We start from the raw sequence: 18,514 nt of genomic DNA on the forward strand, positions 1-18,514 counted from the left end.
TATAAAATTAGGATTGGAGAGGCTTTTCTGTGAGCATAGATGCTTAGTTTTGCTATGTAAAGATTTCCTTCCTGGGTCTTGGATCTGTCTGTCAGACAACTGAGTTCCAAACCCAATGGACTTATCTTTTTTTCTAATACATTTCATCGCTTTAACTGTATTACCTGTCACATAATATATAGAGTAAAATGCAACAGATACCTTTAAAAAAGTCAACTAGTTCTTATTCTTTTATTAAAACAGGGATAGGGACTTCCCTGGTGGCGCAGTGGTTAAGACTCCCTGCTTCCAATGGAGGGGTCCTGGGTTGGATCCCTGGTCAGGGAACTAGATCCCACATCCATGCCACAACTAAGAAGTTCGCATGCCACAACTGAGGAGCCCACGAGCTGCAACTAAGGAGCCCGCCTGCTGCAACTAAGACCCGGTGTAACCAAATAAATAAATAAATAAATATTTTAAAAAAGAAAGAAAACAGGGGTAAACTTAGGGATTGACAGAAACCTACATTATATATAAAGTTTCCATGGTGGTACACTATTATGTGGAGAAACAAATGATAAACTGTTATTTTAAAGGACTAATGTAAGAAATGTCTCATTATGTCCCATCATATAAGTCTTTAACTTACAAACGTACTGCCTTCAAAATGTCAAATTAGATGTTTTTCAAGACACAATAAAGAGAGTGAAAAGACTAGCCACAGAGTGATAGCAGATACTTACAATGTGTATAATCAACAAAGGACTAATATCTGGAATATATAAAGAAATCCTAAAAATGCATAAGAAAAACCCAGACAACTCACAACTAGGCAAAGGCTTGAACAAGGATGTAAAGGAGAAAATCCAAAGGCCCAAGAAGATACGGAAAGGCTTCAACCTCATTAGTAATTAGGGCAACGCAAATTAAAACCATAAGCAGATATTACTACATACCCATCAGATCCGCAACAATTCTGAAGTCCGGCATATCAAGTATACTCAAGGATGTAGTGCAACAGAAAAATCTCACAGATGCTGGTAGGAGTGGAAATCTGGTATCCGCGTTTTGAAAAATAGATTATACCATCTAGTTTAGTTGAAGACATATATATATATATCTTCTATTACCTAGCAATTTCCTTTTTTTTTCCCACCTAGAAATTTCACTCCTACCTTCACACCCTAGAGAAACTCAAGTACATGTATACAAGGATACATATAAGAATATTCATAGCAGTACTGTTCACAGCAGCCCCAAACATCCCATGTGCAGAATGGATAAATAAATTGTGGTGTATTCATACAATGGTATACTATACAACAGTGAAAATGAATGAAAAACTACACACATCAGCATGGATGAATTCCATAAAAATGAGGGTTGAGTGAGAGAAGAGACACACACAGTACGACCTAGCCATATAAATTTAAAAACAGCTACATTGAAACTATATTGTCTAGGGACACATACATAGGAGGCAAAATAATAAAGAAAAGTAAGGACAGTAGTATGAATGTCAGGAGAATGGTTACCTCTAGGGAAGAAGACAGGGTTGTGACCAGGGAGGGGCACACAAGGGGTTTCTGGAAAGCTGGCAATGTCCTGCTTTCATGAACTGCATGGTTATTACATATATGTTCACTTTATAATTATCCATTCACATGTTTAGTACTTTTTGATGCATTTTCAGCATATATATTTTACATTAATAAATTTTTTTAAAAGGTTAATGTAAATCAGATGTTTCTGATTAGGAATGCACTTCATCCATAGGAATAAGCATATAAATAACAGCTAATGAATCAGACAAGCCCATAACTCTCATTAGGTAACAGTATAAGTTAAATACTGCACATTTCAAATATATTTCAGAAAGTAATATAGTTGCAATATTATCAGCTAAACAAAATATATACAAGAGAAATAATGAATAAGGATTATTTTAAAGTATCTGATACCAGATTGGAAAAGATAAAAAATATTGAAGATATACTAGATTGCAAGACTGGGAAAACTGACACTCATACTCAGCTGGAGAGAGTATAGATTGGTCCAGCTTCTGTAGGGGGTGATCTAACAATGTCTATCAACATTTTAAAATGCATATTCTACTTCTAGGAAGCTATCCTATTAACATACTCATGACCAACAAGTGTGAGAAACCGTATCTGTACAAGAATTACAGACCTGTCTGTACTGGTAAAAGATTAGAAACATCCCATACACCCCTCAATAGAAGACTAGTTAGATAAATTATGGTACTCTAAGTATGGAATACTGTGTAGCCACCAAAAAGAACGATGCAGCTCTACATGTCCTGCTATGAAATTGCCCAGATTTGTTACAAGGAAAAAAGTATAAAACAGGACTTATCATATGCTGTTACTTATTTAAACATTTTTTAAAAAGAATAAAAAGTATGAGCTTTTATATTTTAAAATAATATCTCTAGAAAAACACCCACATTTTAAATCATGTTTATGTATTATCGCTTCAAAAGTTCTTTTAAAAGATCTTCAGTGCATATGCTTAAGGAAAAACAGGTTTAATTATATTATTATGAGGAACAATAAGAAAGTTTTGGTAAAAATCCTAAGGGGACTTTTGAATAGTTCCCATCAGAGCTAACAGGTCATTAAAAAAAAAGCCTAATTCCACATCAAAACAAAATACTTCTTTTGATACGGATGTATCAGTAGCATTGCTCTTTTACAGACTGTCCATGATTAGAATAATTATTCTGGGATCAAAACTGATACCAAGGAGGAGAAATAGAAGGAAGATGAACTTCAAGGCCAAGCTCAAATTTCACTTCTGGTATAAAAAGCCTTCCCTGGCTCCCAGGCTGTTTGTTGTTCAAAGTGGGTATACTTCTGTTACAAAATGTAGTATATGTGTGGCAAGTATGTATCTCACCTAACATTCCTCTTCCTAGTTTCTCTGATGCCTCGCTCAGCAACTGGCATAAAGGAAGTGCTAAGTACAACTCTCCTTCCTCAAATACAAGTAACACCTATATAGCCACCCTATTTGGCATCACATATTAAGACCCCTGGGGGGTATGAACTCAGAAAACTCCGGGACAAGGACAGAGGTTGTTCTTTTATATCCTGAATCTCCATGGTATCTGGTCACCAGTGGACATTCAATAAAATTCGGTTGAATAAAAGAATGAATTCAGTGTACCAAAATATTTGTAATAATTTTCCATTTTTGCCTCTAGCTAATTTCATTCTTCTTTGTTAACAGATTTTTCTTCTTGACCAGGTGTTAATGGTAGTGCCTACTTATTTGCTCTGTAAATAACATAACCGATCTAGCGGTTTGGTCTATGTCCCTGTTAGAAGTACTGTCTTAAATCTAATGGTAGAGAACATATCCTAAAAACCTTTCTCTTTGGGGAGTTTTCAATAAAATTTTCTCAAGTACAATAAAGGTTCTTCATAGCCCGTATGTAAAGAGGCATAAAAATTGTGACTGTTCTTGTTCTGAGAGGTTGTGGGGTGAAGTGGGGTAGGGACATCAGATAAGTTAGACTCTGTATTACAAATTTCAGATTCTAAAATTTGAAGTAACTCCATTTAACAAACTATTCCCCACTCCTCATCCCCTCACATCCTTCAACATCATCATCATAACAGTTTAAAAATAACTTTAAAAAAAATAAATAAAAAAAATAAAAATAACTTTTTAAAAGAACAATTTTCCTTTGGTATTCCTGTTATATGAGATAGAAGTAATTTTAATATTTGGGAGCTATGTGAATACTTCCTGATCTTTTCTCCTCATCTGGAATGTCTACCTGCCATGAAGGTAACCCTCCCTAATCAGGAACCTGCTGACTGCAACTACAGCTCAAAGATGATAGTGGTGGGAAATCTAACATTCTGGTTTGATTTCTGGTTTTATTTCAGGAAATTAAAAATTGGGGGACTACTTTCAAGAACTCCCAAGTAATCTTTTTAAACAAATTGCTAAATTCTTTTAAGATAAAAGCTGCAATAGTGTCAGTCACAGAGACATACAAAGAAATAGAAGTAAGTTGCAAGGCATTCCAAATACCTCAAAATCGAGCATATTTAGGTTCATATCAGCACAAAAGAGAAAGGTCTAAGCAGGCCACCAAGGTGCTTTGTCTGTTTTGTTCACTGTCTTATCCTCTGTGTTTGGAATAGCACCTGCCGGATAGTAGGAGCTCAATAAATGCTTGATAAATTAATCAATGAGATAAAAAGATAGCATACATTAAAATCACGAGGAAAAGACGACTTCCCTGGCGATCCAGTGGTTGACTCCGCACTTACGATGCAGGGGGTGCGGGTTCAATCCCTGGTCGGGGAACTAAGATCCCACATGCTGTGCAGTGTGGCCAAAAAATAAAAAAAAATTAAAAAAAAATCATGAGGCAAAGAAAAGGTAATGAATTTTTAATATCCTCTAGTGCTCACTAAGTCAGACTGTCATCCATGTGTAAGTGAGTAACAGCAAAGAGTAAGTGAAACTTTTTAAACCCCATTCCTGCAGCTGAAAGGACACCAGCTAGCAGGAGACAGGAGACAGACGGAAAAATACAGAACCTGTTTTTCTTTTGTTTTTTTTTTCCCTTCAGTACATCATGAAGTTCAGAGAGGAGTCTAAGCCCTTGCATATGATGCAGAGAGCAATGCTTATGGGAGCATTCAGTAAGCATCTCACAGCCAGCATCAGCAGGGGCCACGCAGATTAGAGGAACAGCTCTCCTGAACTTCTAATCCATGTATACATGTCTCTGCAATCAGCAATTTTAAACAGAACCAATTAGAGCATTAATAATAATAATAATGACAGTAGATAAACATTCTGAACTTGGAAGACTCAACTCTAAGCCCTTACATATGGGGAAGCTGGAAACTTGACTATCAGCTCTGAAACAAAGCAGTGACTACTCCAACATAACCAGAGCCAGACCCGTGTGGAACATGGCGGCAGAAGAATGGAAAGACTGATTAGCAGAGGGAAGGGTCTGGTTGAAACTAGGGAGTAGACACTTGGAATGGGTCAGTCTGCACAGGTCTGCATCTTCCAGCAGTTTTCTCTCAACAGGAAGAGCTATCCGGGCAGAGGCAGGCTGCTCCCCTTGGTGGGCATTTGCTACTTGGCACCCGGGGAGAGACCCTGAGCCAAAGTCCCATCTTCACTGTGGTTCCTAGTGGAAGGCCACCACGAAGGATAGGCAAACATGGTTTCCTCAACAAGACCCTACTTTCTGGCAGTAGGATCACACCATCTCACCCCAATGCCTCAAATGCTTAGATCTCCCCATCCCCATCCAGTGTCCACCACATCCCACTAGTCATGGCAGACAGGTTGCCAGTAGCCATCAGCAGGGAGGAAGCGAAGCTAAGCCTGCAGGCAGGTAAAACCCAAACAAGCATTTTCAATCTAAGGTCAAGATAAAGAAACAGGATACTATTTATCCACTTGTCCATCAAACAGGCTTTTCCCAAGACTCCTGTGTTACGGCCACGGAAAACATGTCATGTTTGACAGCACAGCACGCACGGGGGAAGGCAGCTCAGCTAAGGCAGAGCCGCCACTGCAAAGCCACCTTCACCCGCCCCATCCACGCTCATCTCAGTGCTTTGGCTCTAGATGGTCATTTCTAGCAACACTTCTGCTTGAAATTTCTAGAAGAGTTCATTTTCGCACCCACAAGAAGAGCTTGCTCCAGATTTCAAAACTCCTGGTGTCACTCTTAGTCATCCAGGAGCATAATTTTTTAGGAACGGTATTTCCCACAACCTGTTTCCTTCTTACTAGTAGCTTTAAGAAGGTAGATTCTGTCATTTTGTTCTTCGCTAAAAGACCTTTTTAACTCACACAGAAGGAAACAAGCGTAAGTGGGATAAGTGATATGCCAAGAAGTCTGTGCAGAATACTCCAGTAAAACCCTTGCCCTGAGAGCTGCTACTTCTCTCTCTGCCCACGGCCTCCAAGCTGGCCCCCGCCCCCCTCCCCGGACGTGACTTCTCCCCTTTTCGGGCCCCTCCTCCCCAGTGTGTCCGGCCGGCAGTGTACTCACTTGGGTCTTGTTTGCCTTGGACTGTCGCCAGCTAATCCACTTTCACATCTTGGCTTGATCTCAGATTTGCTTTCTCCTTCCACCAAAATTTTTAGAAACAGAATTCAGATTTGTGCTGGGCTGCCTTGCCGCAGTGCCTCTTGCCAGCTCTCAGAGCCTGACCGGGAATTTGCCTTGAGAGGTCTGAAGACTCTTCTAGGGCAGAATCACACTCCCACCAAGGCCACTATATGAGTCACAAGTACTTGCTATCAAAGACTCTGTGACAGGCATTAATACTTGGAAGGTATCTTTCCCGTTTGCCACATGCCAGCCCCAGAGACGCTGGACTGGCCTACAGAACCTCTTTGTAATTTACTTTGCTGTGGATTTGCTGGGGCTGGGGCGGGATGGTGTAGAGGCAGCTGGAGAAGAAGCCAGGAACAATTGTGTTTGCTTTTTGCTACAAAGTTCTGGAAGCTGAACTATCAGGGTTACCGCAAAAGTACTATGTTCTTAATCCCACTGAACAGGCAGGAGAGTGACTTGGGTTTGAGTCTGAGGTCTGCCATCAACTGGCTTTGTGACTCTGAGCAAGTCACTTTGCTCCCTTTAAACAGGATGGAGACAGAGGGCTAGAGGACCTCTCAGGTTGCATTCTTCCCTGAGCTTCCATGCTTCCAAATTCCAAACTTACCCCAAGTCAGATCTGGCCTCTGGCCACCCCTGCAGCTATCACACAGAGATCTAATCTCCTGGCAAATCACCTTTTGCAATTTCCTTATTTCTGGAACATATACTTGCACAATGACGCCACTAGAAACAAAGAGATTTGTGCGGCGCGGCGCTCTGAGGTTTCCTGTGATCTGCCTGTGTGCAGCAAACTGTCCATCGGCTGCTGTGTGTTATGAAGCTTATTTGCTTTTTCAGTTGATTGGTAACGTTAAAGGTGGGCCTCTCCAGGGAGGTTTTCAAGCTCTTAAGTGTAAGTCAAATATTAAGTAAAATAATGCTGTCATGAGAGATTTTGCCCCGCGAACCTCAGCTGTGTCTTTCACGCTGTTGGGCTGTGTGTGATGCTGGAAGCCAGTCATTTATTTGAGCAACTTTTCATTTAGAGGAAAACAGGTGACCCCAACTCCTTGCACTTTAAAGACTCGTTCTGAAAAGCCAGCACATTTGTCCTGTGTTGAATGTTGCTCAGGAGAGGATGGGTTTGGGCTTCTGGGAGGTGACAGAGCAGCCACAGAGAGGAGGACCCGGGAATGCTCTGCTTTTTGTTGCTCCCTGCTGCCACCTCTCCCGCCCACCACGGATCAAAGTAACAAAGGGACCACACCAGGAAAAAAAGTTATTTTCAAACCTAGTCCTGAACTTGGATTATTCAGAAAACTAAAACAAACAAACAAACAAAAATCATAATTTGGGTTTAAAACTTTAAAGCGGAGATGGCATTTTTCCTACTTTGGTGTGACTACCAAGTTCTTGAGAAAATCAGAATGCCTCTACCTGGGATTCATACAGCAACTCCAACCCACTGTACTGTTAGGCGTGGGGTACGACCGAGACTCAAGATTACAGTTTGTGAAGTCCAAGTTTAGGTTTCAGATATATCCACTCCAAACCCCGGGAACAAGGAGTACAATTATATATTCTTCAAAGGTATTTATTTGAGGATTAGAAAGTGCTTTGTTCCTAGATGGGAGGCAACAGAAACCTCTCCCACTAAGAAACATTTTAGGGCCCTGAGATAAAGGGCAGAGTAACAAAGTGCTGAGGACTCTCTCCTGGAGACGCATCACGTTTTCTTTTTCTAGCTTTTAACACAGTGCATTTAATAGGCTGGATCTCCAGCAGATGGGTCACCTGCTCAGGCCCCATGGCTAAATATCACATGCTGTCACAATCTCATTCTGAAGATTCAACCTTGGGGGGCCCACCTTGATTTTTTTTTTTAAATGATGATCAATAACTTTATTTTTTTATTATCTCATACATATATTTTTAAGGTCAAGTACTTCCTTACGTATGTGCTGAGTTGTCCATTAAATTCTTTTGGATACATTTTTAGTAGATTTGTATTACACTGTCTTATTTGGATATATCTGAAGGTAAATTCAAAACAAAACCAACCAACCAAACAAACAAAACAAAAACTCTGGTTTTTCTCCAACCAGAAAACATACCAGTGGTCTCTCTGTGTTCTCTCAAATACCAAATCATATGTTGTAATATATTTTATAATATATCTATTAGCTATTGTTTGGGGTTATTTATACCTTCTTCTATATTAACACAGATATGGGAGTTAAAAAACCCTGTCTTCTTTTATAATTTTATTTAATCTAATATAACTAAAATAGTAGCAACAAAATAGAGGTCATTCACCCAAATATATCATGAAACTGTGTACATTATACACGCACAAAATATCTGGGGATACGGCTCAAAATGCACTTTTCTCTTTATAACTAGTTATATCCTGCTGGTGTGTTGTATCATCTTGATGGTTTTTAATTAGTTAAGTGAAAAATATTACATCGTGTGAACTGACAGGATTTTTATTAGTCCTAACACTGTTGAGTCTCCACATTTCCAGATGTTTGGTTTTTCTCCTTAGTGGCGAAAGCCAGTGATCTGTAGGCCCTTAAAACTCCAGGGAGCACGTTGTCTATTTTCTCTCATGCCAGTCGTCTATAGTCACCCGGACAGCGACCTACCCACCGCATGTCTCCTCTGCTTCACACCCTCTCTCACACAGGAACTTGGCTAGTCCTTCAAAATCCCAGGAAGCTGAAACCATTGCCTTCACTGTACAGACTTGGAGACTGAGGCATGAAATGATTAAATGACCCACTCAAGGTCCTGCAGCTGGTGAACAACCAGGGACTGAATCCATGCCTGGTCCCCAAACCCATCCCCTTCCTCTGTGCAGTAGACGCCTTTGCAGCCCACTCAGATCCTCTTTCCTGCTGCGGTTCCCATGCCCCAGCTCTTGTGCATGTTGGCTGCTAACAGCTCACAGCTATCACAAAAGGCCAGGCCCCTTGCCCGAAGGTGGGGCAAACTCTGGGTGCAATTCACACTCCAGGTCCAGGAGGGATCAGACTGAGCTAGACTCCAGCTGAAACCGCATGCACATTTGCTTTAGTTCCTTCTGCACTGGCCCCTGTTTCTTGCCCCTTTTCCTGAAAGCACACCCTTAATAAACTACATGCATAGGAATCATGGTCTCAGACTCTGCTTCTAGGGAATGGGACCCAATTTGCTCTCCTTCCTCCCAAGAAGCTCTATATCCATCCTTATTCTCTGGAGGGTTTTTCTACTTATGAGCCCATTTAAATGAAGAGATTCTATTTTTTCCCCTCCGTCCCCCGATCAACACTAATCTTTACAAGGAAACTAATTTCTTACATTTAATTTGAGTTCTTCCAATTGCAGCATTAGCCCACTTTTTCTTACAAGAAAAACCTAGAAGCTGTTTATCTCTGATGCTATTAGCAGTAGACTAGGGATGCCATCCTTTCTCTTTCTGGTTATTTACCTTTCCTCCCTGTAAGACAACAAGCCAAAGGATGGCAGGGCCTTGTTTCATTCGTTGCTGTACTCTCGGCATGGAGAGCAACACCTGCTGTGGAGTAAGTGGGCCCTCAACACAGAGCATGTACGAAGAGAGATGGCATAGGCCAACTCGGGGGTTGGGACCTCCCCAAAACATGGGCTGGACCCTCTTGGACTACAGCCCTTGCACCTAGTGGCCTGCTTTGTGCTCCCAGAGCGCCTGTGTCAGGATTACCAGGTTCTGACAAACCAGGTGAGGCTCTTGAGAAGTCTATTCCCAGAAGGCTTCTGCAGCCAGGCTGCCCCGCCCCTTGTTAGAGGCATCACGTTACTGCAGTGAGTGACCTTGTAGGAATCCTTTGACTTCAGAGCGTTTCTTCCCACACGGTAAAACAAAATTTTGGTCATGACCCATTATATCGATTTGACAGTCGAGAGTTTAAAAACTTCTGGGTTAAATCCTGGAATCTCCAGGCTTCTCCAGGCATCTCCCGTCCCCCTTCAGCACACTGTCATTATCAGCCCACCTTGTACCTTAGATCACATTTGCTTGCTTTTGAAATCCCTCCTTAAAATCACAATCAGTCCCGGGATGTTCCAGCAGTGTTCTTTCCCTTGTAATTTTTGCAGGGACTATAGCACTCACAACTCAATTTCCCTGTCTCCAGCCAGTCTGGACATGTCTAGAAAGTCATAGTGTATTTTGGATGAAGAGCATCCCTACTAGGAGGTGTCTGTAATGTTCAATTCGATAAGCATTTATTGAACGTCTCCAGCATGCCTAGCCTAAATGGCAAATGTTATACATGCACAGGGACTGTCACTGCCCAGATAGCCGCTTCTGCACCATTAGCTGGTAATTATTCAGCAGACGTCCATCGTGTTCAACTACAAGACACTTCTTCACTGCCACCTCATAACCCAGCCTTGCTTGACTACAATTCTATAATTCTGGATATCTTTGAAGTGTGGTTGCAAAGCTCCATCACTTAATACGTGTATAAGCAAAAGAGACTTTACGGTGGAATGCCCAGAGTAGTGTGAGCATGTTCTGGACAGAATAGGAAGGGGCTCAGACTCAGATCTCTACAGAACAAAGTAAGCTCACATCCATTTGCCTTCAGGGAGATGACACTTTTACATGGGACAGGGGCAAGGTAGAACCTAATTATGCAGACCCATTTGAGAGATGAGCAAAAGCAACTTTGGGGAAAGCTTATTCGTGCCATTTACTGAGGCACCTGTGTTGGCTTTGTCAGCGTTTAATGCAGAATTAATAATATTAGACTGGTTCCTCATCAAGGGAGGATTTACCACAAGCAATCCCAGCTTCTCTGTTATAGAGAAAAGTGGGGGAGTTCCCTTTCCTAGAAAGAAGAGTCAGACAAGGAGGGTTCCAAGTGTCAAAACCTGGGTGGGAAATGAGGAGGGACCGGGCATTGGTCTTCTGTTCTCAACCTTGTCTTTTTAGCCAGAATTTGGATGAAGCCACAAAACGTATGTTTAGCCAATAATGCTGGGAAATGCAGCTGACATACTGGACAGAATAATTTATATTCAAAACATACTGGATTATGGATGGAACTAAGCAAGAGAAAATCTAATAGATATTAAGTAGTCTGACACTCAGGTTACTAAGTCACATGCTGAATTAAGGGCAGTCCACAAAAACAGGCAAGGAGATTTTATGAGCCAGCACTGTACACCCTACTAGACACGGTGAACCTTCTTAGGGAGGAGGGCAAGCATAGTAGCTCTAGAACAAGGAGATGAATTTGCATCAGTTAGATCACACCTAATGTACTTATATACCATGCTGGAGGCCCCATTTTATACAGATCATTACACACTAGAGTAAACCAGAGGAAGGCAACCAGGATATGGAAGGGTCGGAAAACACATTAATACAAGGAATAGCTGGAGAAACTGAGGACTTCTAAACAAAGAAGAGTAAGAGAAAAGACAATTGTCTTCAAATATCTAAAGACTTAGGGGTTACCACTGGCCAAAGGTGATACAATCTGAGGATTAAAGTGAAATACCTGGCAGTAATGGACCATAACCCATTGGATAATAAAATCAGCCACGAGCCAATGCTAACTACAAATAGCTACGTCTTAGATTCTAAGGGTTAGCAAATGGGAAGAGGAGTAAAGTTGCCCTATTAGAGACAAGTAAACTGATGTTCCATCCCTTTAGGTCTAACATAGAAAAAAACCTACTGACAGTTAATGGACCAAGGACTCAGAGGGCAGAACTCTACTCAAGAACTTCTGCTTAATAATTGTGCACTCTTATTCACAGTATCTAAATTTCTGCTTCCCCTCTAATAAGGATGGAAAGTTAACCTTTACTGAATGTCTAAGAGATGTCAACTAAATATATTTTACCTAACCTTCCCAAGGACTCAGTGAGATGGGTATTTGTTTTACAGGTTGGGGAATTAAGGTGCAGTAACTCAGGCAATGTGACACAGAGGGTGAGTGCCAGAGCTGGAATTTGAATCCAGGTGTGTCCAAACTCCTTCCACCCCACCCCAGCGCACAGAGGACACACAAGGGGATTGCAGAGGGGCCTTGGGGCCCCACAGCTCCTCAAGGTCGTCTGTCATCGCCCTTTAATGGTTACATTTACCATCCACCCAGCCCACAGTGCTACGACTCTCACTCCTCTGGATTAGAAGAGGAAGACTGGGGCCTTTCCTAGAAACTCACCAATAAAATGACCCTGATCCCTGTGAGGTGCCTCTGCCCCATCCTCTCCCCACAGCCACCCTGTTTGCCCAGGTAGGCTCAGCCTACCTGAATCAACCCACTTGCTCTTCCTCTTCTTCAGAGTCTGTTCACCTGACCACTTGGAAACCAATGGAGACCAGTTTCCTGGTCTTCGGGTATAGATAGGGGGAAATTTAACTTTGTTGATAACATCTGTGAATTCAAAGATACCAATAAATGGTTTCTCTGATGAAGGACAGGGCAGGTCAAGGGAACACCTGGCTGTCCTGATCTCACTGCTCAGTGTCAGAAGAGTAAGAACATTCTAACTGCAGTGCAAGGTCACAGACAGGCCCTCCCTTTATCTGACTATTTCTAAGCCATTTTCCAGGTTTTGTGTCAGAACACAGAATCTTTCTTCATCTCCCAACCCGCTGCCCATGCTGAGAAGGTAATTAAGGGTTGATGTTCCCAACAGGCCGGGAACATTACCTGCAGCTTTCTGCTTGCAAGTAAGGAAACTTCTAGGCTTCTTTAGCATATTTAAAAATACAATATTTGTATGTATGGCTGCTTTCAGACCACCTGTTTTAGCTTCCTCTTCATGCCGGAGTTCTCTACCCACTCTGTTCGTTCATTCCCCAAGTACTTCCTGAGCATCCATGTGTGTTATGTGCTGAGGATACAGCCATGAAACAGACAGACACAACCCCGGCCCTCATCAGGGCTTAAGAGCCTGGCTATAGAGACATACATGAAACGGAAATTACACATATAAGGATTCACACTCAACAAAGCATCCACATGTCTCTACAGTATCCAGCACAGAGCTCGGCATGTGGTGGGTGCTTTTTCATGAACATGTGACTGATGTTTTTGTGGAATGTGCAGAAGGTCTGGCCAGCTGAGTTCATCTTAGCATTGGGAGCTCAAAGCTTTGACTTTAATAAGAGCGAGGGAAAAAACATGACAGTGAATCAGGGAGACCTGGGTTCTGGTTCTTGCTTTTCCACTCACCACTAGGATTTTCTTAGACGAGTCACTCAGACTTTCTGGGCGTCAGTTTCCTTACTTGTGGATAACGTGTAAGTACCAGGGTTCCTCATTAACAAAGAAATGCCTGCTGTTGGAGGCGTTCTATTCTAACCACACTCACCTTGCCAGAGGACAAGGAAAGGCTGGAGCCAGGGCTTCCTAAGACAGCTGTCTCTGGCAGAGGTGTCTGTTTAAGGGTCGCGGGGAAGACAAAGCAGCAGCTGGGAGGGAGGCATCCCCCAGACCATGGAATTAATAGGCTGCTATGTCTGAACATGGGAAACATGCACTTCGCTTACCACCCACTGACTGTTTAAAAATAAACACTTTCATTCATAGGATACTCTGGGTTATAGTTCTAAACAACGGATCAGAGGAGAAAGGAAAGTACAGAACTAGTTTTCTTTGTATGTTTTACAAGTAGAAAAAAAACAATTTTCCATCCACTCTGATAGTCAAAAGTGGCTTAGAAACTTGAAGGCAGGACGTCAAACAGAATGAATTACCTTGCAAGTCCTTGCTCACTAGTCTAGAGCACGATTTAGCGCCATGGTCTTAGGAGGTTTGGGGGGCATAGTCTTTTTTTTTTTTTCCCAGTAAGAAAAAAATTAGGAAAAATCCTAATGAATGCAGATTATCTTTTTAAAATGCCCCTAACTTAGAAAACTAAAATGAAGCGAGGACACAGCCTGTTGCCTGAGGCTGAAGGACTAAGGCCAAAATACTAGGTCTAGAAACTAGGGCCAAATGGTCCTTGTAAACCCAAACCTTTATTAATAAAATCCCTAGTATTCAGAAAACGATCACCTCAAACTCTTCCGACCCTGAGGTAAGCAAATGAGAGTAGGGTCAGAGACAGAACCTTCCCCGTCCCTCCTGCACATTCAGACCGCTGAATTCCTCTGCTAGCTTGAGCAAATGCACTGAGTCTTTGCTACATTCTCCTTTCTTTGGCTCCCCATCAGAGCTCCTAACTTTTGCTTACTTGCTCCAAAATGTAAGCAAGCAAGTGACCAGGTTTTCTCCTGAGACAACTACATCCCTCCACGCCGCTTCAAATACCACTTCCTGGTCCTCTGCCCCTCAGGAACTGAGCCCCAATACTCTGGCCAGAGGAGGGAATCATTTCCACCAGAGCCCCTTCGGATAGGAGGCCCCTTCCAACCAGCATCTCTGTGGCCATTTCCCAAATCACTGATCTTGGTCTAAATTTAGGTCTCTGGAAACTATCCCAGCCTCAGCTCCCTGAGTTCCAGCCTCCCAGAAGGCAGAGCAGCCCAGGCAGCGCCGGTGAGGCATCTCAGAAGGAGAGGAAACCCAGACTCACTCTCCACCCTCGCCAGTTCTGCTAAACTCTCATGACGTGAGAGGTCTGGCTGGCCACCTCAATCTTCTGCCCCTCAGACAAGATCTCCATGCTGTGACATACCTCCTCCAGCCCTGCTCCTTCCCCTTTGGCCGGCACAAAGAGACCACTGGCTCCTGAGGTCAGGCTCCACCATGGGAGAAATTCCTCTAGGGGTTAACTCTCCAGGGGTGGTTAAGCCAACAAGAAGTCTTGGGGGAAGGAAGGTTGGGGCACTGTCCTACCTTGTCACTGTCCACTGTGTTCTGAGAGGTCCTAGAGGCAATGGAGATGGTGTCTGGCTGGCTGCTCCCATCCCCCTGGCTGTCAACATCCTCTACTCCATCCCTGCAGGAAGAAGAGAAAAGCAACAGGGGTGGGGGTGGGGGGAGCGACTGTGGGCTTAGAGCACACAAGGGTTTCCAGCTGGGCTGGCGGAGCAGAGCCTTAGTGCTTTCCAGCAGGGATGTGTCTAAACTTATCCCATGAAAGGAAGCAGGTCCCATGTAATTTTCAATGATGTCACTTCTTGCACTTAGCAAATACATAATCACTATGTTGATAACTGAACACAGGTGACTCCTCTCCGTAACTCCTCTGGCCCACGGTGCAGAGTGGGCAGCTACTTACTTATTTTCACTAGGAATGGGTCTATAAAAGGCAGTAGGAAGAAGTATGTCCTGCTTAGAACCTAGGCTTCTCTCCAGCTGCCTGGGTCATCTGCAACAGTCCCAGAGTTCAGGGTATTCAAACAGATTTTCTGTATATGCTGTAACAGGGTGGGGGTGGCTTATAGCTGGCTTATAAAGAGAAGAGAACTGAGAAGATACCTTTTTGACCTGTGTTTCTTTTGCTCAAGAAAATGGGGTGGGACATCTTCCCCAGGGGAGATTATCCTTGGGAAGGTCGGACCCTCAACTTCTGGGTCTGGAGGAGTTTATTGCCTTCATTTTGGTGGGTCTTGGTGATCTCATGCTTATTTATGATGATTTCTTATTAACACAGAAGACCAAGGCATCTTCTCAAAGATAAGAGGACGGTCACAGATTCTGCAGCAGCTTTTGAGCCAGCTGTGCTCCTGAGTGTCTGATAAGATAGTCTCCTAAGTGCACTCCTGACGTTTGGACCCCTTCCTGGGCCCCTGGACCACACTGCTGTCCCATTCACATGCTCCCTCAACTCTCCAGCTTTAGAACTGGGTCCCAATCCTACACTGAACACAAAGCTCTGGCCAACGGGGATTAGATGCCTGGGAACTGGTGAAGGCTGAAGAGTCTGTGTCAGGAAAAACTGGAGATGTGGGCCAGGGGTTGGATAAACCAGCCCAGGAAGTGACAGCTCTTCCTATGGAGGTCTTTGTGAAAGTCACACCCGTGATACTGCTTATGGAGAAGTATAGCCTTAGGGGAAATGGGAACTCAGTGCCTGACAGTGTTACCACATGGGCAACATATCCCATATACCGAATCTCAGAGTCTAAATAACTACAATCTGGAGTGTGAGTGTGTGTGGACACACGTGTGCATGTGGGCACACATGGGATGCCAATGTACATACACTGGGTCTGCTAGTCATAAAAAGTGTTTTCTCCCACCCAGAACACTTCTAAGTCAATTGTTCTCTCACCACCATTTGTGGGCTTGGGAAATGCCAATTTATTTTAATAATATAAGCCATAGATTCATAGGAAGGAAGATCTACTGTAGAAAGAAATCATGTGATGTATTTCAAAACCAAAAATAAAGGAGTTTCAGATCATCTGTTGTTTCAGATATCTGGACCAGTGCTCCCCACCATTTGTAGACAGTTGAGAGCTGGCTGTACGTTCTGCTTCTCACTATTCTGGCCCATTGCAGGCCCTTCTGGTCCACACCAGATGAGGCCAGTTCCGGGGGATGTGGGGAGCCCATCCAGGAGTGTCGGTTGCATTACCCAAGCCAGTCCACTCCTCTGTAAACTCTGTCCCCATATGCAGGGAGCCAAGCTAATGAAATAACACAATGGCTGGCTGTTCTCTGCGGAGACTGCCAACGTTTCTCCCCCTCTCATCACAGGACAATGACTAAGAAAAGGTGTGAGGCATTTCCAAGATATGTCCATCCCATGTTCTAGAGATGCTCAAACTCTCCTACTATAGGAAAAAGGGGCCTTTTTTGCAGAGTAACCCTAGCTAAGCTCACCTGAATATCCTTCCCACCATGCTCCTGGACCTTCAATTCCTTATAACTGTTTCCATTCTCTCTTCTTTATTGAAGTAGAGGCTTCCTACAGCAGGGTCTGTCTCTAGTGCTAAACTAAGTCTGCCCCTTACCTGGACTCTGGACAAAGGTAACTGAAATCAAAATAACCCCTCCCTAACACAGTTATAATTGTTCCTTCAGCACCGAGAGGGGACCTTATCCTGGTCATGCTGGTCTTGGGGCTCCTGCCTCCTGGAGGAATCTCTCTCTACCTCAGCCACACCCTTCTTTTGGCTACCACCTCCCTTGGTGGCTCCCAAGCCTGTGTAGCCTGGTTGGCACCAAAGGGTCAACTAAAATCTCCTGAATTTAATCCATTCATGAATAGGAGAGGAGAGGACAACCTGTTGTCACCAACATCCATCACCTCCATAACTCTGTTTTTGTTTTTTCTTTTCCAAAACTGGTATGAAGCTTTCATATGCTTTCTCTTGAAGTGCCCTCCAAGAGAGTCATTGTAGGTGACTGTAGCATGGAGACTCGAGAAAGAGATACTCAAGCAGTCATCCACTGGTCTTAGGAAAACTCAGACTCAGAAGGGCCCAGGGAGATGCAGATATAAAAAATAAGTCCTCCTCTGCCCCATCATATTGCTTATCTCAGATGAATGAAGACGAGGACTCTTGGGGCTTGCAGTAAGAGCTGCAGTGACAGTCCCACCTACCACGCCCACATTACAGTCCTTTGGCTGTCTAGCCAGCCCAGAGAGCCCCGACTCAAAGCCACCTCCTTCCCAAAACTTTCCCCAGACACTTCACTCCAGTGCTCATCCAAAGTCCCCTCTCCTTGATGCCTGCAGCATTTCCTGTCCCTACGGGTGGTCCTGCTTCTTCTTGTCTAACTATTCCACGTGTGAGATGTGACTGTCAGGTGGTTCTTGAGGGAATGGACTCATCTTACACTTCCTTTTATCTTCCCCAGGCACCCAGCACCGTGTTTATCAGAGGACAGGTGCCCAGGGAAGCCCTGCTGAATGTCACTGACAGTAACAGTAATGAGATGCTTAAAGAGAAGGTGACTCCTCTTAGGTAGAACTCAGTGGGGTGTCACAGAGAGGGGTGCCGCCTGCAGAGTGCACCGCCCCCGTGGAAGCAAAGGTTCACCCCACCCCCACTCCCGGAAGCCTGCGAGGCTGTGCTGGGGGCAGAGACGCTGGTTACCTCTTACTATTGTTCCTCTGTTTGGCTGGTGTTTTGGGGAGCTGGATTGGCTCCTTCAAAGCTCCTTTCAGGTGGATGATCCTCTCCTGAATCACCTCGCGTATGTTCTTGATCCATTCCTGCTTGGTTTCTATGTTGGAGGCCTGGAGTGCCACAGGGAGAGAGAGTGAGAATCCCATTTCCCTTCAATCCACTGAGACAGTTCTCAACCCTCCTCTTGCAGGCTTAATCCATCACCTTCAAGGATACCAAATGTTGGAGGGGTTTATTTCTCTCGTTTTATACTTGTGACTCTTCAATCCCAGGGACATGCTTCTCCAACTCCTAGAACAGGGCTATGACCCCGAGACTCAATGTAGATTTCTACGGGATGATTTTCAAAGTATTTAATAACCTGGGAGGCACTGACCAGCACTGATAACTGCCCCTGCTGG

General features: G+C 43.6%; 1 protein-coding gene across 16 annotated transcripts in view; it reads right to left on the reverse strand.

The window, feature by feature from the left end:
* Positions 1–18,514, reverse strand: part of KALRN (kalirin RhoGEF kinase) — a 642,647-nt gene that overhangs the window by 196,206 nt on the left and 427,927 nt on the right. For all 16 annotated transcript variants that reach the window (XM_079922559.1, XM_079922555.1, XM_079922558.1 and 13 more), the window contains exons 32-33: positions 18,081–18,223; positions 14,926–15,028 (exon numbers count right to left, since the gene is read on the reverse strand). In XM_079922559.1, coding sequence (XP_079778685.1) covers positions 14,926–15,028; positions 18,081–18,223 — 246 coding nt within the window. The remainder of the gene's footprint in view (positions 1–14,925; positions 15,029–18,080; positions 18,224–18,514) is intronic.

This window comes from Stenella coeruleoalba (assembly GCF_951394435.1).
Source record: "Stenella coeruleoalba genome assembly, chromosome: 5".
In the NCBI taxonomy this organism is placed as follows: domain Eukaryota; kingdom Metazoa; phylum Chordata; class Mammalia; order Artiodactyla; family Delphinidae; genus Stenella; species Stenella coeruleoalba.